Source organism: Hyperolius riggenbachi, chromosome 2 (assembly GCF_040937935.1).
Source record: "Hyperolius riggenbachi isolate aHypRig1 chromosome 2, aHypRig1.pri, whole genome shotgun sequence".
Taxonomy (NCBI): domain Eukaryota; kingdom Metazoa; phylum Chordata; class Amphibia; order Anura; family Hyperoliidae; genus Hyperolius; species Hyperolius riggenbachi.
In genome coordinates, this window is record NC_090647.1 from 39,261,873 (window position 1) to 39,287,633 (window position 25,761).

Below are 25,761 nucleotides of genomic sequence, written 5' to 3' on the forward strand. Positions count from 1 at the left end.
GAGAAGACAGAGGATGAGGGTTAATGAAGGAACTATTCCCATACATATCAGTAACACACAGACACACACATTCCTGCCACTCACACACTTCACACATGAGATAAAACAGAGGTCATACCCTGAAAACCAGCCTTGCACTGACTGTTTGCATTTAGTGAGAGAGGTATATGGAGGCTACCATATTTATTTATTTTTAAACAATGCACATTGCCTGGCTGTCCTACTGAACCTCTGCCTCAAATACCTTTAGCCATAGACCCTGAATAAGCATGCAGATCAGGTGCTCTGATTACGCATTTTCTGCATGTTGGTTTAAGGTGTGTGATTCAGATGCTACTGATACATGAAAGATCAACAGGACTGGCAGGCAACTGGTATTGTATAAGAGGAAATCAATATGGCAGCCTCCACATTCTTCTCACTTCAGGTGTCCTTTAAGGTCCATCCAAAGTGGTTGAGAAATGAGAAATGTGTATCAACCACCGTATATAGAGTTTTCATGTCAAACAGGATATCCAGAGTGATAGACAGTTACAGAGGACAGAATTTATCCGATACGGTCTCTCACAGACGCCTAATGTAAGACAGAAATCTGCCTTCTTAAAACAGAAGATATTTGTGATAACTCAGGTTGGAGTGAGCCTATATCATCTCCCACAATGCATCACTGCTGAATATGCACATCATCATTTGCTGTCCCTGAAAGCTAAACACACCTCCAGATCCCCTGGAATGCAATGATGTGTCAGCTTGTTATTTGTACAGAGCCATAATAATCCAACATGCATACAGACTGTTCCGCAATTGGTTGATCCTCATCAGTGCATGGATTATTGTGGCTTTTGGGCAGGGAAGAGCAGAAACTACGCCAGTGCGAATTTTCGCATCTACGCATCGCAGTTCGTAGGCGAAGTCTCAAAACTACGCGTACGATTTTACACACAGCGAAGTACCGTTACGCGTAGTTTACGCCCCTATGTGTATTTCTCATGTGTATTGCGAAGTAAACTACGAATGCGTTATTTGCGGCTATTTTTCCGCGTACGATTGTATGCATACAAAATTACGCATTGGAAAGGGGAATGTACGCATAGAAGAGTTACTGGTACAAGCATTTTGCAGGGGAATTCATGCGTACATTTTTATGCATAATGGCATAAGCGTCCGCATGAACTACGCTACGTACTACGCGTAATAGCGTATTTTAACGCGTAGTCTACGAAATGCATACAAAATAAATATTTGATTGTGAAGCCGTAGTTTGGCGAAGCGTAATTGCGTAAAACTACGCGTAGTTCCAGCGTAGCGAAGTTGGCTGACTACGACCATCCCTGCTTTTGGGTCCATCTCAGCCCCTTACACACACCTAGGAGTTCTGGTTGACCATGAGCTTGCTGAGCAATCTGAAACACCTCATGTATAAGTTTATTGTCTGTTAGCTTAAAGCAGAACTGAAATAAACTAAACAAAAAAAAATTTGTAAGAGTTTCACTTACCTGGGGCTTCTGCCAGTCCCCTCCAGCCACCCTATGCCCTCGCCGTCCTGGACCGATCCTCCGTTCCCCCACCGTGGTTCACTTTTCTTCATGCAGTGGAAGCAGACTCCTAAGTCGACCACCGCTGCGTCCTGGCCCCGCATATCCTCGTATGCGTTCCCGTAGCCAGAAGCATCCTGCGCAGGTGCAGTACGAGAAAATATCACGAGGACGCCAGCGGCCAGGGCAGCGCAGTGCACACGACCTGCGCAAAGTGAAGGGGAGCCGTGGTGTGGGACCAGGTAAGTGAAACTCATATATTTTTTTTAGTTTATTTCAGTTCCGCTTTAAAAAATGAAATGTGGAATAAAAAGAGATTCAAAAAAAAAAAAAAGAATCAAAACTAAACTAAATAATCTCTTAACGATGATCTTGGTATTCGATTACCGGTAAATCCTGTGAAATATTCAGATTGGACATTCCCAAAAAAAAAATAAGAAAAAAAAAAACGTTGAGTGACTCTAAATAAACTATCGCATTACAATCTGCGTGTGACCTGCATAATGCAGCAGCTGCGAGTATCCCAAGTACATACAAACACACATACATGTACACATACAAACATACAGACATACATACATACATGCCCCCACACAGACACACAAATGGCTTCAGCAATTCAACTGCATTGAAAGCATACAGAGGCGCACCACATGTTTCGGGCGTAGTCCTTACTCAAGTGTCAAATGTGGGGCTGGCCACTTGCAGACCTCATACACTTTTCATGCAGCCCTCTTCCTCTAAATAAACTATCGCATTACAATCTGCGTGTGACCTGCATAATGCAGCAGCTGCGAGTATCCCAAGTACATACAGACACACATACATGTACACATACATACAGACATACATACATGCATCCACAGACACAAGTATGCACATACATACACCCACACAGACACATGATGGAAGAGGAAATCACTTACTAGTGTTACTATCAAACTGAAAAGTCCTAATAGAACAAGCAACACATAATTATATGAATTTCTGTTCTTGAAACATTCATATCTGAAAGAATAAGAAAAAAAAAAAAGAACAATTAAAGGTTTGGTTTATATTCAACATATTCAACAATGCAGCCAGTAGATGGCAGTGTTAGTGAGCACATCAGAACAGTAGATGGCAGTGTTAGTGAGCCCATCAGAACAGTAGATGGCAGTGTTAGTGAGCACATCAGAACAGTAGATGGCAGTGTTAGTGAGCCCATCAGAACAGTAGATGGCAGTGTTAGTGAGCACATCAGAACAGTAGATGGCAGTGTTAGTGAGCACATCAGAACAGTAGATGGCAGTGTTAGTGAGCACATCAGAGCAGTAGATGGCAGTGTTAGTGAGCACTTCAAAACAAAGTACACTATTGTGTTAGTAGGTCAAGCATATGCAAAACAAAACTAAAAATTCAAAGTAAAAATGAAGCCACTGTCATAGAAAAAAAACAAAAAAAACTCACCTACGAAGGCTGTGGATCCCATAGCGTGTTCCCGGCCCTCTCTCTGTACCCTCAGTGCACCATTATCCTTCCTTTTCAGGTATTCCACCAACAGATAAAATACACTAGTAGGAGACCTCTAAAGGCTTCGGAAGTATTTGCGTTCCCGAGAAGAGCAGGTCCGTCTTTGGAAAACACTCGGGGTCGCGAGATCTTATGAAAATTGGCCAAGGACTTCCGAAGCCGTGAATTTTAATGAGGTACGGCGTGGGCCGAAAGCAGGAAGAGGGGTAGACTTATGAAATCTGGAGTAACAGAATGGAGACGGCACACAAATGGCTTCAGCAATTCAACTGCATTGAAAGCATACAGAGGCACACCACATGTTTTGGGCACAGCCCTTCCTCAGGTGTCAAATGACACTTGAGGAAGGACTACGCCCGAAACATATGGTGCGCCTCTGTATGCTTTCAATGCAGTTGAATTGCTGAAGCCATTTGTGTGCCGTCTCCGTTCTGTTACTACAGTATATTGGGCTTGCAGGAGTGGTGTACCTGCAGGAGTCCAGCACAGGCACCAAGGTGTAAGGTTAGGCCTTGAAGGTATGTGAAATGTGAGCATTATAAATGAATCTATGAAATCTGGAGCCTTCCATCTGCATAGGTCAGTATCTGACTATTTTTTTTTCTGTCCACAGTCACTTCAGATTTACTTTAAAAGAGGAACTGTAACCCAGGATTGACCTTCACCCCAGTCAGTAGCTGATACCCCCTTTCCCATGAGAAATCTTTTCCTTTCCATCAGGGGGGTCCGTGTGGCTGATATTGTGGTGAAACCCCTCCCACAGTGTGATATCAGGACCACGGTTCTGGCAGTATGCTGTGCTTCCTGTGTTTCTGAGCTGTATTGGTTGGTTATGTACAGTGTTGTGAAAAACTATTTGCCCCCTTCCTGATTTCTTATTCTTTTGCATGTTTGTCACACTTAAATGTTTCTGCTCATCAAAAACTGTTAACCATTAGTTAAAGATAACATAATTGAACACAAAATGCAGTTTTAAATGATGGTTTTTATTATTTAGTGAGAAAAAAGCCTCAAAACCTACATGGCCCTGTGTGAAAAAGAAATTGCCCCCTGAACCTAATAACTGGTTGGGCCACCCTTAGCAGCAATAACTGCAATCAAGCGTTTGCGATAACTTGCAATGTGTCTTTTACAGTGCTCTGGAGGAATTTTGGCCCACTCATCTTTGCAGAATTGTTGTAATTCAGCTTTATTTGAGGGTTTTCTAACATGAACCGCCTTTTTAAGGTCATGCCACAACATCTCAATAGGATTCAGGTCAGGACTTTGACTAGGCCACTCCAAAGTCTTCATTTTGTTTTTCTTCAGCCATTCAGAGGTGGATTTGCTGGTGTGTTTTGGGCCATTGTCCTGCTGCAGCACCCAAGATCGCTTCAGCTTGAGTTGACAAACAGATGGCCGGACATTCTCCTTCAGGATTTTTTGGTAGACCGTAGAATTCATTGTTCCATCTATCACAGCAAGCCTTCCAGGTCCTGAAGCAGCACAACAACCCCAGACCATCACACTTCCACCACCATATTTTACTGTTGGTATGATGTTCTTTTGCTGAAATGCTGTGTTACTTCTACGACAGATTTAACAGGACACGCACCTTCCAAAAAGTTCAACTTTTGTCTCGTCGATCCACAAGGTATTTTCCCACAAGTCTTGGCAATCATTGAGATGTTTTTTTAGCAAAATTGAGACGAGCCTTAATGTTCTTTTTGCTTAAAAGTGGTTTGTGCCTTGGATATCTGCCATGCAGGCCGTTTTTGCTCAGTCTCTTTCTCATGGTGGAGTTGTGAACACTGACCTTAATTGAGGCAAGTGAGGCCTGCAGTTCTTTGGATGTTGTCCTGGGGTCTTTTGTGGCCTCTCGGATGAGTTTTCTCTGCGCTCTTGGGGTAATTTTGGTCCGCCGGCCACTCCTGGGAAGGTTCATCACTGTTCCATGTTTTGCCATTTGTGGATAATGGCTCTCACTGTGGTTCGCTGGAGTCCCAAAGCTTTAGAAATGGCTTTATAACCTTTACCAGACTGATAGATCTCAATTACAGTACTTTTGTTCTCATTTGTTCCTGAATTTCTTTGGATCTTGGCATGATGTCTAGCTTTTGAGGTGCTTTTGGTCTACTTCTCTGTGTCAGATAGCTCCTATTTAAGTGATTTCTTGATTGAAACAGGTGTGGCAGTAATCAGGCCTGGGGGTGACTACAGAAATTGAACTCAGGTGTGATAAACCACAGTTAAGTTATTTTTTAACAAGGGGGGCAATCACTTTTCCACACAGGGCCATGTAGGTTTTGAGTTTTTTTTCCTCACTAAATAATAAAAACCATCCTTTAAAACTGCATTTTGTGTTCAATTATGTTATCTTTGACTAATAGTTAACGGTTTTTGATGAGCAGAAACATTTAAGTGTGACAAACATGCAAAAGAATAAGAAATCAGGAAGGGGGCAAATAGTTTTTCACACCACTGTACATGTACAGTGTTGGTATTACAGCAGGCGGGGTTGTATAGGTTGGTTATGTACAGTGTTGGTATTACAGGAGGCGGAGCTGTATCGGTTGGTCATGTACAGTGTTGGTATTACAGGAGGCGGAGTTGTATCGGTTAGGCGTGTACATGTACAGTGTTGGTATTACAGGAGGCGGAGCTGTATCGGTTGGTTGTGTACATGTGCAGGTGTTACAAGAGGCGGAGTTGGTTCTGCTCATTCTGGCATTGGTGGTGTAAAACGTTATAGAGCTACTCACAGGCAGTAGACGAAGACACTGCAGCTGTAGATCATGGGCAATTCATCCAGCAGCTGAAAAGAAGATAAAGGGAGCAGGTTATTCCACAGCAGCTTGCCGGCTTATAGTGAGTCTAGGTCCAGACCAATCAAATCATGCTGTTTAGTTGTGGGGCTGGCCACTTGCAGACCTCATACACTTTTCATGCAGCCCTCTTCCCCTACACTCCCCCCTACTATTTCCTCCTGTCACTAGCGCAAGCTGTGCTGATGCTGCTGCCACCCCCCTAGTCCACATCTCGGCTGTCCTGCTGCTGTTCCTGGCTTGGATATTCTCTGAATCACACCCCTGAAACAAGCATATACATTTGTGTGGTCAGATGCAGGGGATGGTCAATGGGATACAAATAATTTTGAGTTGATGCAGCAACATATACATTTTGCATACAAATTTATGCAGTTTGAATATGAACCAATCAAATCCTGTATAAATTTGCATAATCCTGCATCAACTCAAAATTATTTGCATTTCTGGGTCCCCGGTTCGTATCCCAGCCAGGTCAACATCTGTACGGCATTTATATGTGCCTCCTGGGTCTGTGTGGGTTTCTTCTGGGCATTCCGGTTTCCTCCCACATCCTAAAAACATACAAATTAGTTAATTGGCTTCCCCCTAAATTGGCCCCAGACTACGATACATACACTATACGATACATATATAGACATATGACTATTGTAGGGATTACATTGTGAGCCCATCTGAGAGACAGTTAGTGACAAGACTATATACTCTGTACAGCGCTGCGGAAGAGGTCGGCACTACATCAATACTAAATAATAATAATCTCATTGATCATCCCTAGTCAGATGTCAGTCAGTGCACCTGATCTGCATAATCGTTCTGTGTCAGTTGCTTCTAAAGGAATCCGAGGTGTGAGACACATGGAAGCTGCCATATTTATTTACTTTTAAACAATGCCAGTTGCTTGGCAGTCCTGCTGATCTTTCTGGTCAGTAGGGTCTAAACCACACACCTGAAGCAAACATGCAGCTAATCCAGTAAGGTTTTTGACAGAAGCACCTGATCTGCATGCTTGTTCAGGGTATATGGCTTAAAGTAGCAAAGGATCAGCAAGACAGCCAGGCAACGTGCATTATTTAAAAAAACAACAACATGTCAACCTACATAACCCTTTCACCTCAGGTTCTCATTAACAATCAGAGGTAGAGGAAAAGCAGAACCACACTGTTTTTTTTAGGGAACCTGGAGGCCGCCATATTTACTTCCTTTTAAACAATGATAGTTGCCTTGCAGCCCTGCATGCTTGTTCAGGATATATGGCTAAAAGTAACAGAGGCAGAGGATTGTCAGGACAGCCGGGCAATCTGCATTGCTGGTGTACAGCTTGGGTCAGCCAGGGGGCAGTGCTATAACAAATCCTCCCCCAAGGAGCAGAGGCTTAGGAGGCGTGTCACACACCAGACAAATGATTGGCTAAGACTGGGGCTTTACACAGTACACTGGATGTGGCGTCTGAGCAGCCTACATACACAGTGCTACACACAATCTGCTGGTCGGTGGGACACAGGACGGCCCGATATCAAGGATAGCTAGCTGTGAATATGTGAACTAGAATTTCAGTCTTATGTCTTGAGCCTGACTGAACAGCAGCAGGTATAACCGGCATAACTAGGGCCCGCTAGTCGCCTTTATGCCCTGAAGCAAATAAGCTGCAAGGGCTTTGTTTTACCGTAGGCAAAGAGGTGGCTGATTAACAATTAGACGTTACCTGCATTTCATACTGTAGAGTCATGTGGAACCACCAGGAACCCATCCCCACAGCTGCGGACACAAGAAACACAGAGGATTACTACAGAGCGCACGATGGATAAACAGTCCTATATTTAAAAGAGAACTAAAGAAGATTATAGCAACACCCCTCTACCATTTTCCCACCACCCATGTGCAGAGCTGGAGGGGGAGAGGTGGCATTCGGCTTAAAGAGGACCTGTAGTGAAAAGAACAAATAAAATTGTTTTTTTTTTTTTACAATATTTATAGATTATTTAGTCAGTGTTTGCCCATTGTAAAATCTTTCCTCTCCCAGATTTACATCCTGAAATGTATCACAGCTGGTGACCGCTTTAGTTCTGCCAGGCGATCTATACGGAATGTTTGTTACTGAGAGTTCTATACACAGATACTGCTTGCTTGGCAGTTGGAAAAAGTTGTTATTTCCTACAATGCAAAAGGTTCAGACAGGAAACTGTCAGGACCATGGTTATGACATCATACTGTGGGAGGGGTTTCACCACAATATCAGCCATACAGACCCCCCTGATGATCTATTTTAGAAAAAGGTAAAGATTTCTGGTGGGAAAAGGGGTATCGGCTACTGATTGAGATGAAGTTAAATCCTGTATCTTAAGGTAGCCATACACTGGTCGATTGCCACCAGATCGACCAGCAGATAGATCCCTCTGTGATCGAATCTGATCAAAGAGGGATCTATTGGCTGCCTGCACTACAAACAGATTTTGAATGGATTTCACTATGAAATCGATTCACAATCAGTGGAACTGCCGCTGCCCAACCGCCCGACAAACCCCGCATACATTACCTGATCCGGCCCCCCCCCCCCCCCCCCGCATACATTACCTGATCCGGCCGGCGCGTGTCCCCCGGTCTTTGCTGTCTCTTCTCCGCTCCGGGCTTCACTTTACTTTTTGTCGGGGAAGTTTAAACAGTAAAGGGCGCTCTACTATTTAAACTTCTCCCGACAGGAAGTAAGTGAAGCCAGCCAGAAACCAGCGGAGAAGGAGCAGCGTTGACACGCGCCGGCGGAACAGGTAATGTATTGCCACTAGAGTCGGTCGTTGGAAATGCGAATGCCGCTATTGACTCACTCCCGACCCGTTGCCGTTCGATCGAAATTTTCCACGCGGACAGATTGATCGATCGATCTCGGACGGAAATTAGTCAAACGGTCAGCGTTTGCGCATCGATTTAACACAGCAGATTCGATCGCAGTGATCGAATCTGCTGTCTATTGGCGGGAAATCGACTAAGTGTATGGGCACATTAAGTTCCTCTTTAATGTACAGAGGTGTAATCTTTCTCTATTTACTTATTTCTTTAAGCACCACTTGAGCCGGATTTGCAGCAAACCCACATCGCCTCTGCATTCCATGCGCACGACTTTACATCTGCCCTGAATGTATATGTAGAATCTAGCAGTACTGTATAATCTTCATTAAATTGTAATTACATTAAGCACAAATGTAGTCAAATTATAGTATTCATTTGTTTTACGAGCCGAGAACGGTAAGTTTTAACTCATGTGGCATTGGTTCTAGTGCTGACAATAGTTCCACATGTCTACACTTGAATAAACACATTGCAGAAAAGTAGCGTAAAAAGACTTTTTGCCATGTACTTTAATCCGGATTAAAATGTATGTATAACTGCTAGGTTGTAGAACAGCTCAGCTGGATGTTGCTGAAGCATCTATGCCGGGGTCAGGAACTTTTTTGGCTGAGAGCCATAAACGCCACATATTTTAAAATGTTTCAAACTGGCACAGTGCGCATGCGCTGCAGAGGGCTCACGTCCATGTTGCCATGGTGATGTATATACAGTTGATCCCCCGGGCAGTGGAAGTGTCAGACTCGTCTTCAGCTTCTCTTGGGTTTTGTAATGGATTGCGGAGATGCCGCCGCGCGGTCTGGCGGCGGGGCGGCTGTCTCCGCGTTCAGACCGGCGGTTTCCGCACAGCAGCATGCGTCTGGTTTGTCTGAGCCTTCTAGTGCATACAGATGGAGAGCTACGCGCGCGCGCTGGGAGGCAGGACCTTTATGCCAGTAGGAGAGGGATCAGCTGATCAGGACGATCAGCTGATCCCAGCGCAGTGGATGATTGGCTGAGTGGCACTGGGGAGCGCTGCACTATATATAGATCTTTCTGGCCAGTCTCAGGTTGTTTGCCGTTGCAAATACTTATGTGTGAGCACTCAGACCTCAGTCAGATCCCACAGTGTGTTAGAACCAGGAGGACCTGGGAATTCACACTTAGCCAGATTACGCTTGTGTTATACTTTAGACCAGTTCCGGGGTGTTGTGACCAAAGACCTCACACCCAAACTTAAAATTACTGTGTTTTTGCTGTGTTATACTTTAGACCAGTTCCGGGGTGCTGAGATCAAGGACCTCACATCCAAGCTTAGGAATACTGTGTCATTGTGTTATACTTTAGACTAGTTCCTGGGTGTTGAGACCACGGACCTCACACCCCAGACTAGGACTCTGCTCTATTTATGTTATGACTATTTGCTCTGTCGACCTCTCTATTGCTTTCTGATTCGGTGCCTCTGCATTTCTGCCTACCTGTTGCCAGACCCTGCCTGTACCCAGTTACAGAAACAGCCTTCTGTCTCTGTACCTTATCTTGCCGACCTGGCCTGCCCGACCTTCCAGGCTGTCACTCACCCCTTGAGTGCTCAGTCTATCTGTACTAGCAGTGACACAATTCCTCCAAGTGTCAGTTGCAACTAGGACTTCTGCTCCTCAGGGAGTCCTGCCTGTTAGCAGCCAGTGGCCTCTTCCCCTGGCTGCAGTACAGTCTATTATCTGATCTCCAGATAGCCCTGGTTGCCAGGTTCTCACTATTTCCTCTCTCAAGGAGATAGTCCCTGCACTTCCCAGGGCAACCTGCCCCTCAGGTGGTTCTTGGCCGAGCTGCCTATATCTCCCGCTTCTCTGGAGATAGCCTACAGTTACACCAAACAATTACACTTTATTAGGTGTCCAGAGGTTAGCTATACTTGTATTATTGGTGATTCTGCAGATCATTCATAATCAAGTATACATCTGTATTGTTGATCATCAATAATCAGATTCTCTCTGTGTGCTGACACCGATCGTTACAGGTTTCAGCAACATCAGAAATTGTACAATTAGCTAGCTAAAAAAATAGTTCCCCAAATATATTATTAAATTTTTATTTTTTCTTGCATGCAAATAACAAAATGCTTCCTATATTGGATAATATAAGGACACTATGACTAGAAAGTGAATGAATCCCCCACCCTCCTTTTATGTCTTTTATGTAAGCTTGTTGCCTAGGTGATGTTTTGTGTGGGATAGGCAGTAAACTGTGGCAGTAGGGAGGTCAAATTAACAATGAGCTGGGTTAAAAAAAGGCAGAAGTGATGTCACTTTTGGCATCACAGAGAAACAGTAAAGATGAAAATTAGCAGAAATGTTTTATTTTTCCGAATCACTTTTCTCCTAAATTTGACAGTACACACTAAAACAACAGGATAGGCAAGCCAATTACTGTATTTTTCAGACTATAAGACACTCCTGACCATAAGACGGACCTAGGTTTACAGGACAAAAACCAGTGGGAAAAAACAAACACAAAACTTGTGGATTAGGCCCCTCATGTACCTCATGCCCCCTTGTACCTCTTCTGTCTCCCTGTGTCCCCCTTTCGTCCTCCTGTGTATCCCTTGCGTCCGTCTCTGTCCTCCTCTCTGCCCCTTTGTCCCCCTATGCCCTCTACTATGCCCCTTTGTGTCCTCCATTTGTCCCCCCGTGTCCTTCTCTGCATGGGCACAGTACAGGGAGTCCCCGACATTGCGGCGGGTTGGAGGTCCGTATTGGCAGGCGTTCACAAGTCAGGAACTCCCTGCATTTGGACTATAAGATGCAGTGACTTTTTTCCCCACTTTTGGGGGAGAAAAGTTGAGTCTTTTAGTTCAAAAAATACAGTATGTAATTTCTTATTGGATGATTTATTTTTTCAGTGTTTTAAATATACCAGGATTTGGTGTCAGTACATTGCTGGACTCCAGGAACCCAGTGATCTAAGGAGGTGCTTTATGGGAGAAACTGTTTGATCACTTGAAGCTGAGTATTTGCAGATGCCTTCTGTAATTTTAGGATGGGGAATTCGCACTTGGCAATGTTCTGTATACATGTCCATAATCTACATCTGACGCCATTACTGATCATGACTAATGGTCACTGTTCTACTCCTTTCTGATCAGCCAGAAAAACTGGTTTGCCTGTAGCAGATCTTGTTATACATGTGCATCCTTCTATAGACACACATACATTAGCGATACCTCCAGCTTCCCACACACTCCCCACATACTTAGAATTCCGCATCCTCTACACTCACAGCTCTACCAGGCCCCGGCACCCTCTGGCCCTTCCAGCCTCAGAAAATATCACAACAGTCAGAACTCCAACTGGCTTTACTCATATCGTGGAGAGAGAGAGAGTTTGTAGCTGCTTGATTGGCTGCTTGGATGCCAGGCAACTACTATTGTTTAAAAAAAAAAAAATATGGCAGCCTCCACATACCTGTCACTTCAGTTGTCCCTTAAGGAAGGATAACCAATAATCTGCATATTTACTCACGCCCCTGAAGTGATGCGTTATTACAATTAGCTTTATGCTCATATGAAGCTGGCTCAGGGCCGGTGCTGAGGGGGAGGAAGGGAAGGCACCAGCACATGAGCACAGAGCTTAGTGGGCGTGTGCGTAGCAGGAAGTGAGGGTACAGCTCACCTGTCTCCTTCACATCGCATAGTTCAGCGCCTCCTCTAGTACGCCCTCTAGTGGCGCTTATCATTGGGCCGCTGGAGGAGTCAGAGAGGACATGCTGTGACTGTACAACATGGAGTAGATATGTTGAAGTTCTAGGCAGCCCTGACAGTTGAGCTGTGCCCTCGTTTCCTGCTCTACTCATAAAGGGGGGGGGGGGGGACACAACCCACAACCTTATCCTGGGGGGCACACACCTTACTATCTATTACTGGGGAAGACTACATTTGGCTGTCTATACTTGGGAGGCTACATCTGGCTATGTATACTGGTGGGCTACCTAATCCTAAGGGGCACATCTGGCCATCTATGCTGGAGGGGTGGTGGTACCTAATCCTGGGGGGAGCACATCTGGCTATCCATACTGCAGGGGTTACCTAATCCTGGGCGGTACATCTGGCTATACATACTGGGAAGAGGCACTACCTTATCTTAGGAGGCACATCTGGCTATCTATACTGGAGGGACGGGGCTACCTAATCCTGGGGGGCACACCTGGCTGTCCATACTAGGGGTGGGGAGTCACTACCTTATTTTGGGAGGCACATCTGGCTATCTATACTGGGGAGAGATAATCCTGGGAGGCAAATATGGCTATCTACAATAGGGGGGGGGGGGGGGGCAACTTAATCCTGGGGAGGGGGGCATAGCTGGCTATACTGGAGGTACCTAACCCTGGGGGGCACGGCTGGCTATCTATACTAGGGGGAGGCTACCTACTACTGGGGGACATAGTTGGCTATTACTGGGGGGGCCTGCCTAATACTGGGGGCTTGGAGACGCAGGGGGCTTTGTTATGGTACAACTGAACCAGGTAGGCAGCTGCCAGAGTGAGTCACCACAGAGTTATCTGGAGAGATCAGTAGGAGTGAGCCCAGTCTGCAGCAGCCACACCCCGGTGATCGGTGATAAGAGGGGGCGGGGGGGGGGGGGGGGTTGGAACGCGCTCCTCACAATGCGCAGAAGCAGCCTGCTAGATGTACCGAGATCTATCACAGGGCGGGGTTATTCCAATGACTCAAAAGACCCGCAGGCTACAACATTACTCCTCCATCTGCTACTAAATGCTGGGAGTCGACCCTGACCTCATCTCACCTGCAATCATTATATAATGAAAAGAAATTCAACCAAAAGAGAACTACAGTAATGATGCACAATTTCCACTATGACTTAAAGGGAAGGTTCAGGGAAACCTGTAAAAAAATAAAAATCCCTATCCACTTACCTGGGGCTTCCTCCAGCCCGTGGCAGGCAGGAGGTGCCCTCGCCGCCGCTCCAGAGGCTTCCGGTCGTCTTTGGTGGCCGACCCGACCTGGCCAGGCCGGCTGCCAGGTCGGGCTCTTCTGCGCTCCAAGGACGGGCTCTTCTGCGTCCCACGCCGGCGCGCTGACGTCATCGGACGTCCTCCGGGCTGTACTGCGCAGGTGCAGTAGTTCTGCGCCTGTGCAGTATAGCCCGGAGGACGTCCGATGTCGTCAGCGCGCCGGCGTGGGACGCAGAAGAGCCCGTCCTTGGAGCGCAGAAGAGCCCGACCTGGCAGCCGGCCTGGCCAGGTCGGGTCGGCCACCAAAGACGACCGGAAGCCTCTGGAGCGGCGGCGAGGGCACCTCCTGCCTGCCACGGGCTGGAGGAAGCCCCAGGTAAGTGGATAGGGATTTTTATTTTTTTACAGGTTTCCCTGAACCTTCCCTTTAAAGGAATACTATCGATTCACATATTTTTTTCAATTGACACAGGAATTGTTTGGGAAGTGCTGCTAAGTACTGGTGTATACATTTTAGTAGCAACCTTTGTTTACTGTTAGCAAAATACATTCAAACTTTACTGATGCCAAAACTGCTGACTGAGCCATGAGGAGAGGGGAAATTCCCCTCACACTTGATCAGTGAACTCTATGTGTAGCTCTGTGTGTGACAGAGAAGAGAGCTCCCAACAGCTGCAGCTCCTGTGTCCTGTGTTTCTGACTGACCTGTCTGAAGAGAGCAGAGGAAATGTAACTAATTGTCACAGCTTTTCATACTGTTTTTGCTTTCAGAGTTTGATATGTTTGAGATTTGCTTTCTGTAGTCTGATATGCAACACTGGCTGTGCATTGAAGCAGACACCCCTTCTGCAATTGATTTGTCCCAATATAGCTAAATCCTACCCTCAATAAATTACAGTTTTTGCCTCTGATATTTAACATGAAAAGTAGGAAAATGTTTACACAGCTACTTAGACATTATTTGCACACTGTCATTTTAGAACACTTGGGTATCGATAGTATTCCTTTAAATGTGTGCTTCCTCTACGACTTAAAGTGCACCTGAACTCAAGAACTTCCTCTCTGCTCTAAAAGATAAGCAACAACATTATCACCTTTAAAGAAAAATATTTCTTCGTTACAGCTGATATACATGCTACACTGTGGTGCTTTTGCAATTTTCGTCATTCACATGTAGCATTTTTGCGAGCAATCGCGATGAGCTTCTCATTCACTGAAATGAGAATTGCAAAACGCAACCGTGGCAAAATTGCAAAAAATTTGCAATGCAAAATCGCGATTGTGTTTTGCGATTCCCAGTGTGAACAGGGCCTAAGCGTATACGGTTTAACCCCTTGCCGGCTCTGTCCACTTTAAGACCAGAGCCGTCAGCGCCCTTTTAAGCGCAGGGATTGCTGCGACTGGCTCACAGCAATCACATGGTCAGGAGCCAATGAAATTGCGATTGCATGAATTTGACTTCAGACTGAAACACGGAAGCTCACGGCAGAGCGAGCGGGTGCAGCGACGAAAAAAGCGAAAGCGGGGGGGGGGGGGGGGGGTGACGCGACGCGTGCAGCAGGGAGGACTGAAATCAACGCCTTGGCAGGAGTAACAGGACACAAACAGGGTGTAGATTTCAATCGTCAAGGTCCGCAAGAGGTTAAGAGCTGTTGATTCATCCAAAACTGGTTAAAATAAGTATAACAATAACTTCCCTAAAGGGCCCAAACCCACAGAAATATGCGTCCGTCAGCCATTGTCAGAGTTGCTGCTCTGTCTCTGCCCCAGACGCACATTTCTGTGGGGTCCAAGTGAGTTTGGAGTTACTGGTTTACACATTGTAAGCACTTCTGGATTAATAAACAGCTCTTAAATGGTATACACTGGATTGTCCTTGAATATTCCATACCATATATGTGCGCATTCTGGGTCACCGGGGGCAGCTTTTTACTTAAAGAGAACCCGAGGTGGGTTCTAAGAATCCAATTTAGCACACAGAAGCTGGTTATGCATACAATGACCAGCCTCTGTTGCTATACTATTTGCGCTCTGCTGTCCTCCATAAATCAAACTCCTTGCTAGCGACAGGCAGCGTGTCGCTAGCAGGCTGTTTACCTTTGCACTGTTACTCTCGCCAATCCCCCGCCTCTTCTATAGCGCCTCTCCTGTCTGCGTCCCTTCCCTCCCCGCCTCCTCCATAGCGCCACTCCCTGCCTGCGTCCCTTCCCGCCTCCTCCATAGCGCTGCTGCCCGCCTGCGTCCCTTCCCTCCCCGCCTCCTCCATAGCACCGCTCCCTGCCTGTGTCCCTTCCCTCCTCGCCTTCTCCATAGCGCTGCTGCCCGCCTGTGTCCCTTCCCTCCCCGCTGATTGGAGGGAAGGGACGCAGGCGGGGAGTGGCGATATTGGAGGCGGGGGAGGGGCAGAGACTGACACTTCAGAGGTAAACAGCCGGCTGGCGACACACTGCATGTCGTCAGCACGGCGATAGATTTATGGGGGCCAGCAGAGCGCAGGGGGGAGACTGGGGGAAACAGTATAGCAACAGAGGCTGGGCATTATATGCAGATCCAGCCTCTGTGTGCAAATTGGATTCTTAGAACCCACCTCGGGTTCCCTTTAAAGGTTACCTGAGATGAGCCAAAAAAAAAAAAAAAAAAGGAAAAAGTTTTATACATACTTGGGGTTTCCTCCAACCCCCTTCAGGCTGGTGGGTCCCTTGCAATCCTCCTCCTCTGCCTGGATCCTCCGTTAGGCGAACCGGTAATTTCGCAAGTCGTGGAGGTACCGCGCACCCCATCGTGCTCCTGTCGCCGGGAGAGTTCTGCCTGGACAGTACTACAGGGGTGCACATGCGGCCGGACTGCACCGACTTGGGAAACTCCCGGGACCCATAGCGGAGGATCCAGGCGTCGTGGGAGCGATCGGCCTGAAGGGGTTGGAAGAAGCCCCGGGTATGTATAGAACTTTTCTTTGGGCTCTTCTCAGGTTTACGTTAAAGAGTCACTGTTGTGACATTGAGTAGAATGCAGTAAATTATTTAGGATACCCAGTTTTATAGTAATTTTCCTGGTTACCGCATCAGAAACACCGCCTTTATCTTTCTATTGCTGTATGAAGCCCCGTCCTACTAGTGATGTCACAGCCTAGGCTGTTTAGCTATACAGAGTTCTCCCAGGGCATTCTGGGAGACCAGGCATTATTTTCACTGGCTTTGGAATCTGCAGAGCTGCACCTGATAGATGTAAAGATGCTGCCCCCTGTGATACATTTCAGAATGTAAATCAGGGAGAGGAAAGATCTTACAGGGGGCAAACACTGACTAAATCAGTTATAAATGAATATTGAAAAAAATGTAATTCATTACGTTATCTTCACTGCAGTTCCTATTTAAAGATTGTGGAAGTAGATTTGGCACTTTGCTGACCTCAGAACTTGGGTCACAACCTTCAATATACCTCTACTACTGAGATGATGGGCAATGAAGAAAGATATATAACTTCCTCTTCATTCACTCAAGATTACACTGGAAGTTATATACCGTATTTACCAGCATATAAGATGACTAGGCGTATAAGACCCCCCCCCCCCAACTTTACAATTTAAAGGACCACTGTTGCGAAAATCTTAAAATTTAAAATACATGTAAATATATACAAAATAAGAAGTATTTTTCTTCCAGAGTAAAATGAGCCATAAATTACTTTTCTCCTATGTTGCTGTCACTTACAGTAAGTAGTAGAAATCTGACATTAACGACAGGTTTTGGACTAGCCCATGTTCTCATGGGGTTCTCAGGGTTTTCTTTATTTTTAAAAGCACTTAGTGAATGGCAGTTGCTCCGTCCAACTGCCAACGAAGTGTACAGGGAGGCTGGCCAGCATTAGTGTAAAAATCTCGTCAGGGATTGCCTTTTTAAAGAATAAAGGCCATGCTGAGAATCCCCCATGAAGAGATGGACTAGCCCAAAACCTGTCGGTAATGTCAGATTTCTTCTACTACTAAGTGACAGAAACATAGAACAAAAGTAATGTATGGCTCATTTTACTCTGGAAGAAATGTACTTTTTAAAAAAAAATTTAAGATTTCCTCTTTAAAATATAGAGTTTGGGATATACTCGCTGTATAAGACTACCCCTTTTCCACACCAAATAGAGATAAAAAACATCATATACTGGTGCTATGTATGATCAGATACTGTGCTGTACTGTATGTGGTAACCAGTATATACCAGTATACAGGGGATTGACTGGTTGGATTGGTCAACTCTCCCTCTCCCTAAGTGGATTGGTCAGCTCTCCCTGTTTATCAGAGCGGTATGGAAGAATAGATTACGCTGTGCCCATAAAACACGCCCCTTTCACCCTTCTGGCCCCACCCTTGTATCCTATTTACACTCCTCCTCTGCCTCTCAGATCTCACACATGTGCGCCTGCGCCGCTTCACTACAGTCCTCAGCAGCGAGATCTGAGAGGCGGTAACAGGATAGGGCAGAGCCGGGACAAGGTCCTCCAGCACCCAAGTCTGAGACACCAAAGTGCGCCCCCCCATCCCTCCCACCCCAGCCGTCACACACGGATTGCTATTAGACTAAGAGGCGCCCCAGGGCCCCCAACACCTTAATCTCTAGTTATTTGGCTTGCAATCACTGCCATGTATCCCCTTTTATTATTTATCTCTGCTTCAAACACAATAAGGTAATGATAGCTGATTGAGTTGTGCGCCCCCTCCTACACTGCGCCCCGAGGCTGGAGCCTCTCTCGCCTCTGCCTCGGCCCAGCCCTGGGATAGGGTGTATCACCCGGCATCAATGACACCCGCCGTATAAGACGACCCCTGACTTTTCAGATGACTTTCAAGGGTTAATAAGTAGTCTTATACGCCAGTACGTACAGTATTCATTTTGATGTCCAAAAGCTGAAAGATGATCCCCATTGGCTATTGTTATGTATCTAGTTCCGGCTCACCCTCCCATGGCAAGACAGGCTACTCGGTATATGTAGACTGGCTGGTCAGTGTACTGGTTAAAGGGAATCTGAAATGAAAATAAACTTATGATATAATGATTTGTATGTGTAGTACTGCTAAGACATAGAACATTATTAGCAGACATAGGAATCTCTTGTTTTTTTTTTCCAGTACAGGAAGAGGTAAGAAACTTCAGTTATCTATGCAAAAGAGCTTCTCTGAGCTCTGTGACTTTATAAAGTCCTGGACAGCACTGTCTTTTGAAGCACTTATCTCAACTGTCTCATTGTTTCTTCTTTGTTTATGGTTTTTTTGCAGAGAAAAGTTCAAAGGGTCACTAGCCTGCTCTGTGAAATCATTTAGAATGCTGAGTAGTGTGGAAACTGCAATTACTAGAGAATGATGCTATGTTATAAAAAAGAAAAAAAGCTATACAACTGAAAATAAAAATATGAGACTATTTTCTTTGCTACTAATGTTCTATTAATTGTTCGTATTACACAACTAATTCATTATATCATGAGTTTTTGGTTTTTTTTTCACTTCAGTGTGACTTTAAGGGCTCTGTTTCTGACACAAGGGACCCGAGTTTGAATCTCACTTTTTCCTATTCAGTAAGCTGCACATATTCAGTAAGGAGACCTTGGGCAAGACTCCCTAACACTGCTACTGCCTATAGAGTGTGCCCTAGTGGCTGCAGCTCTGGCGCTTTGAGTCCGCCAGGAGAAAAGCGCGATATAAATGTTCTGTGCCTTGTCTTGGTCACCCAAAATAATAAGGAAGGAAAACCTCAGAGTAAATTGTGTACAGAGTTTCAAAGCACACCTGAATTGGACCCAAAAATAGATTTTTACTTACCTGGGGTTTCTTTCAGGTCCCTTGGTGTCATCTGTCTCACCCCCCCCCCCCCCCACCTCTGAAAGATCTGCGTTTAGAACTCCAGTGGCAGGCTACTGCGCATGCACGGTTCTGTCTGCGTGCCTCCACAATCCCACTCCCATTGACGGCAGCATTCTGCGCATGCGCTGTACAATTGATTTGAGAACTGCGCATGCACCGAATGCGGTTGGGCAGCGGGAGAGTACAATCGAGGAGGCGCACAGACGGGGCCGTGCATGCACAGCAGCCTCCAGACTGGCATTCTAGTCGGCGATCTTTCAGAGGGAGCAGCGGCACAAGAGAGAACTGAAAGACTATTGGGGGATAGAAGAAACCCGAGGTAAGTAAATCTCATTTTTGATCCAGTTGAGGCGCCCATTATCGGTGCAATTTTTTGCGAACAACCTTATTTATAAGAGAATAATGAATCGATTCAAAGTATTAACGAGTCCAACTTGTGATCGTATCTATGAAAAATTCCGCATTTATTAAGATGAAATGGGGCCAAAGGCAAGGTACTAGTTTTTGCTTCATCCTTTAGCCTTTTTGGCAAGTTGATGTGGGAGAGTGGCCAGAGGAAGTGGCAGCAAGCTGGGCCCCTTTATGGTCACTAGGCCCCAGGCAGTTGCCTCGGTTGCCTTGTGGATAATCCTGCTCTGTGATTGACCACTTCTCTAAGGAAACGATTGATAATGCAATCCTTCATGATTCACTGGGCCCACCAGCTTCTGTGTTTTCATACAAACACAGATCATAATCGTGCACTTAATATTATATCATTAAAGGATACCCGAGGTGACGTGTGCCATGATGAGATAGACATGTGTATGTACAGTGCCAAGCATTTTTTCTTTCTCTGCCTGAAAGAGTTAAATATCAGGTATGTAAGTGGCTGATTCAGTCCTGACTACAGTATGACCCTCACTGATAAGAAATTCCAACTATAAAACACTTTCCTAGCAGAAAATGGCTTCTGGAGAACAGAAAAGAGATAAAAAGGATCATTAGTTTATAGATTTTAACTCTGGAATACTTCAGTGAATGTGTTATTGAACAAAAACAATTACAACGTAAAAAGTAGATTTAAACATAAAAAACCTGTGGAATATTTTAAGAAGTCATTTTTAGGAGAAGGAAGATAGATACAATCGTTTTTTTCATTAGTTTATTTTCACCTCGAGTGTCCGATAATGGGCACCTTTAACAGGAGACAGAGTTGCGGGGTTCGTCTCTCTCCGGCCAATGAGTGAATGATTTAGAGAAAGCCCCGCCCCCGGTCATACTTGCACAAACTCCGGTCACTCACCTGCTAAGCCCAGATAGGCAAATAAGTATCTGGTTTCCAGGCCATCCTTGACAGTGTGCACAGCTCCATATAACGGAGGTAATATCATGATCAGGTTACTGACTGTGTTCCCTGGAAGAGAGAAGAGACAAAGCAGGCTCAGTGCGGCAGACCTATGACACACAAACAGGTTTACAACAGCGCAGCGTGTGAAAGACATGCAAAAACCGGCACGCATGCGCTTCCTACGGCAGGCTGTGCACACGCCAAACCAAAGCCACAGAGACTGTGGAGTCAGTACAAAAATCATCGGACTCCGACTCCAACTCCTCAGTTTATGAAACCACTGACTCTCCAGGTAGCCAAAACTGCTCCGGCTCCTTCGTCTAATACTTACCAGAGCAATGGAGTTGGTACAAAAATCATCCGACTTCAACTACTCAAATTTTATGAAACCAGGTACCCAAAATTGCTCCAACTCCACAGCCCCAGAAAACACACAACAACTTTACCTGCGACTTTTGTTGAAACGATAAATCTTTTCCGCAGACGGATATTGCAAATGACCACATTTTTTTAAATACTGCATGCGCAACAACGGTACGCACGACATGTCTGCATTCAGTAGAACAATATCATTCAAACTACATTATACACACGTGGCCAACTGCACACTATCTGCCCAACAGCTGAGTGAGTTGATCTGCTGGGCAGATCGGGCAAAATGCCCAATATCGGCCACTCGTCAAGTCATTTGGTTACATATTTGCACACAATTGTCTTCCAACACAATGAAATCTATTATTTGCCAGACCTATTTTTTTTTCAACATTACGAATGGCAGCAATCGCTCACTAAGTTGATGTATGAGCATGCACGAGCACCGGGAGCGCGCGCACACACGATCGTAGTAGCGGCTTTTAGTGCTTCCCGTGAGTTTCACATCCAGGAATCTTTAGAGTAGCAGATTCTGACATGAGACTCACGTCATGGAATCTGAACTAGTTAAAGTTTACACAACCAGAGGTAAAGCTACCTAAGGTAAGCACATAGATCTGCTTCACTCCTTGAAAAATCTAACGTCTAAAGTCAATTTTTCAGACAGGAAGAGGCGGGGCAGCCATGCAGTGTATTTCACCTTATGCATCCGAGCAACTTTCACCTCCCATTCATTCGCCAATAACTTTATCACTACTTATCACACTGAAATGATCTATATCTTGTTTTTTTCCGCCATCATTTAGGTTTTCTTTGGGTGGTACATTTTGCTAAGAATTATTTTATTCTAAATCCATTTTAACAGGAAGATTAAGAAAGAAATGGGGGAAAAAAATAATTATTTCTCAGTTTTTGTCCATTATAGTTTGAAATTAATACATGCTACCGTAATTAAAACCCATGTATTTTATTTTCTCATTTGTCCCGGTTATTACACCGTTTAAATTATGTCCCTATCACAATGTATGGTGCCGATATTTTATTTGGAAATAGAGGTGCATTTTCTTAATTTGCGACCATCACTATTTACAAGATTATAATTTAAAAAAATTATAGTAATATACTCTCTTGACATGCATATTAAAAAAGTTCAGACCCTTAGGTAACTATTTATATATTTTTATTTTTTTTTATTGTAATTTTTTTAATTAAAAATTTTATGTGGGTAATTTTTGGTGTGGGAGGTAAACAGTTAATTTTAAATGTAATAATATATGTTTATTTACTAAAAAAAAAAATGTATGTGGATGTAGTTTTTTTTTTTTTTTTTATTTCAAAGTATTTATTGAAGTTTTTCAAGAAATTTTTACAGAGAGGTAACTCACATTACATACAAGTTACAATTGTTGTTAACAGTGAGGACGAGAAGGCGGGTGCAAAGTGAGTCTATCGCGTGCGTCTTCAGAAATTACTACAATTCACTTTATAATATTGAACAGAGTGGGGTAAACTCCAAAGAACAGAAGATAGATAAAATACAACAGTATTTGAGGAGGTCTGGAATGCCGACCCTGGCCGCCGCAGAAGCGGCAGAGCTAGAGGCCCCTTTTTCAAAGGAAGAGCTGCAGAAGGCGGTTTGGCAGTCCCCTCCAAATAAAGCTCCCGGGCCAGACGGGTTTGGTTCCGAATATTATAGGACGTTTTTTGATATATTGGCCCCTCAGATGTTAAGGTTATTTAACCTGATAGGAAGTGGGAGGGAGAGGAGTTGTGCATTTTCACAAGATATGCTTAGATCGAACATAGTGGTCCTACCTAAAGAAGGTAAGGACCCACTGCTCTGCACCAGTTACAGACCTATATCATTGCTCAATGCAGAGATTAAGATTTATGGCAGGATGATTGCAGACCGGCTGGCGCGCTTGGTTGGCGGTATTGTCCACTACGACCAAGTGGGCTTTATGCCCTTGAGAGAAGCAAGGGACAATACAATAAGAGCTCTGGATTTGATTGAGTGGGCCAGGACCCAGTCCCAGTCCACCCTGTTATTATCCACGGATGCGGAGAAGGCATTTGACAGGGTGGACTGGGACTTTATTGATCAGACACTGCGGCATGTGGGGTTGGGAAGATTAATGAGGGAGAGAATTTTAGCACTGTACTCGTCTCCCACTGCAAGCGTAAGAGTGAATGGGGTACCTTCCGAGCTGTTCAGCATTAGTAACGGGACACGACAGGGGTGCCCCTTGTCTCCCTTGATCTTTGCTTTGACCCTGGAGCCCCTGTTGTGTTCAATTAGGGGCAATGAGAATATTAGGGGTTTAACACTCGTTCAATCTAGGCATAAGGTGGCAGCATATGCCGATGACTTGTTATTTTTTTTGACTACCCCACATATATCCTTGCCTAATCTGATGCAGGAGTTTACTAAATATGGGAGCTATGCTATGCGAGGCTATGTCAGTGGGTCTGGATCAGGACACGATCACGAGGATCACGCAGAACTTCCCATTTGGGTGGGCCCAGTCTGGCCTATCATACTTGGGAATTAAAGAGAACCAGAGATGAAGCAACCTCATGTATTTTACCTTATAAATCAGTGGGAACATGACAGTAAACACCTAATCTGCTCTTTGTTACATTGTTCTCTGTTTAATTTGCCTGTTATCACCTCTAAGATAAGAATCCCGACTAAGCAGTCGGTCTGGCTTTGCTACAGAATAATTATAGCTGAGACTGTGTTCTTTGCTGTCTTCAAGTCCAAGCCTGCCCCCTGCTGGCTTTGCTCAGGAATCATTATAGCTGAGTCATTCTAGCAAAGCCAGACTCAATGCTCAGTCCAGGATTCTTATCTCAGCTAGATAACAGACACTTTTAGCAGTGAGGATGGAACAGAGAGCATGGTAAATGTTTTCTCTAATGTTCCCACTGATTTCTATGGTAAAATACACAAGGGTGCTTCGTCTCTGGTTCACTTTAAGCTTGCTCCATCGATTATGGAACTATATCAGCGGAATTTCCCCCCCTTGCTGAATAATATCAGTAAAGACCTTGAAAGATGGGATGTGGGGTCCTTCTCATGGTTAGGTAGAATTAATATCCTGAAAATGGCAGTGATGCCTAGAATATTATATTTATTCCAGGCTGTACCGATCATGCTACCTCAGCACTTTTTCCAACAGGTCAAACGATTATTCATGAGGTTTACCTGGAAAAAGAAACCTCCACGCACTAGATCCACGCTTTTGTATGCAGGTAAGCGAAGGGGGGGATTGGCGGCGCCTAATGCACGCCTGTATCATGCAGCTGCAGTGTTAACTCGGGTGGTAGACTGGTCTAGACACAAGGGTAATAAACAATGGGTGGAGATGGAGCAAGAGCTGGTGGCGTACCCTATTCAGTATACACCCTGGATTGGGAAATGTGCTAAGATAACCCACCCGGCAGGTACCCTGATAAACCAAACCTTGACTTTATTTGGTAAGTATAGGGAGCGGGGGGATATGTCTCCATGGCCAACCCCCATGATACCATTATTGGGGAACCCGGGGTTAATTGGTAGTATTACGAGCGAGGGATTCCCACGTTGGAAAAGCTGCGGGGAACTAAGAGCATTAAACTTGATCGAGGAGGGGAATTGGATTACCCTGCATCAGATTAGGGAAAAGGTGGGTAATCCTGGGTTGGATGAGTGGGGCCTTATTCGTTTTCGTCATTTCTTGGGGGCGGTGGGTAGCAAGAGAGAGCTCTCAAGGAAATTGACTGCATTTGAAGGATTGTGTAGAGGACAGGGGGCGATTAGGGGTACTCTTTCACGTATATATGATATTTTAAACGATGAAGTAGATCCAGCGGGATATATTAGGGCCAAGTGGGAGGGGGACCTGGGTAACACATTTACTGATGAGCAGTGGGGGAAAATCCTGCTGTTTGTTCATAAATCCTCAGTGGCATCCAAAACACAAGAGTCTAACTATAAGTTCTTTACGAGATGGTACTGGACTCCAGACAGGTTAAACAAGGCCTTTCCGAACGCTTCACCCATGTGTTGGAGATGTAATAAAGAGCGAGGTACGATCCTACATGTGTTTTGGGGATGTGAGGGATTGGTAAAATTTTGGACAGATGTGAAATGCTATATACAGAAGATCTTGGGGTTTACCCCCCCCCCCCCCCCCGATGACCCTGCATTCTTCTTGCTGCATGTAAATACGTGGAGCATCAAGAAATATAAAAATTCACTCTTGAGGCACCTCCTGAATGCCCTTAAGATCTTGATAACTAGGAGGTGGAAACAGGTTATCCCTCCATCAATAGGGGATTGGATTAGAGAGATAGATGATATCATGAATATGGAAGATCTTATGCATATGGTGCAGAATAGATCGGATGTCTACTACAGTACATGGGCTAAATGGCTGAGGTTTAGATCCTCTGAGGAGTATGCACGGGCCCGAGATTTATAGGGTCACAGAGTGTTTGAGGGACAAGTGAGATTGATCCATTTGTCGATGGTGGCCCAGGCCTGGGATGTCCCGAGACAGTGGCATGAGGTTTTCCCCCTTTTTG

The 25,761-nt window shown here is 45.1% G+C and overlaps 1 protein-coding gene across 1 annotated transcript in view; it reads right to left on the minus strand.

Moving 5' to 3' along the window:
* Positions 1 to 25,761, minus strand: part of ACER3 (alkaline ceramidase 3) — a 102,671-nt gene that overhangs the window by 14,299 nt on the left and 62,611 nt on the right. Inside the window, exons 2-5 of the mRNA XM_068266671.1 lie at positions 20,776 to 20,886; positions 7,557 to 7,609; positions 5,789 to 5,841; positions 2,462 to 2,543 (exon numbers count right to left, since the gene is read on the minus strand). Coding sequence (XP_068122772.1) covers positions 2,462 to 2,543; positions 5,789 to 5,841; positions 7,557 to 7,609; positions 20,776 to 20,886 — 299 coding nt within the window. The remainder of the gene's footprint in view (positions 1 to 2,461; positions 2,544 to 5,788; positions 5,842 to 7,556; positions 7,610 to 20,775; positions 20,887 to 25,761) is intronic.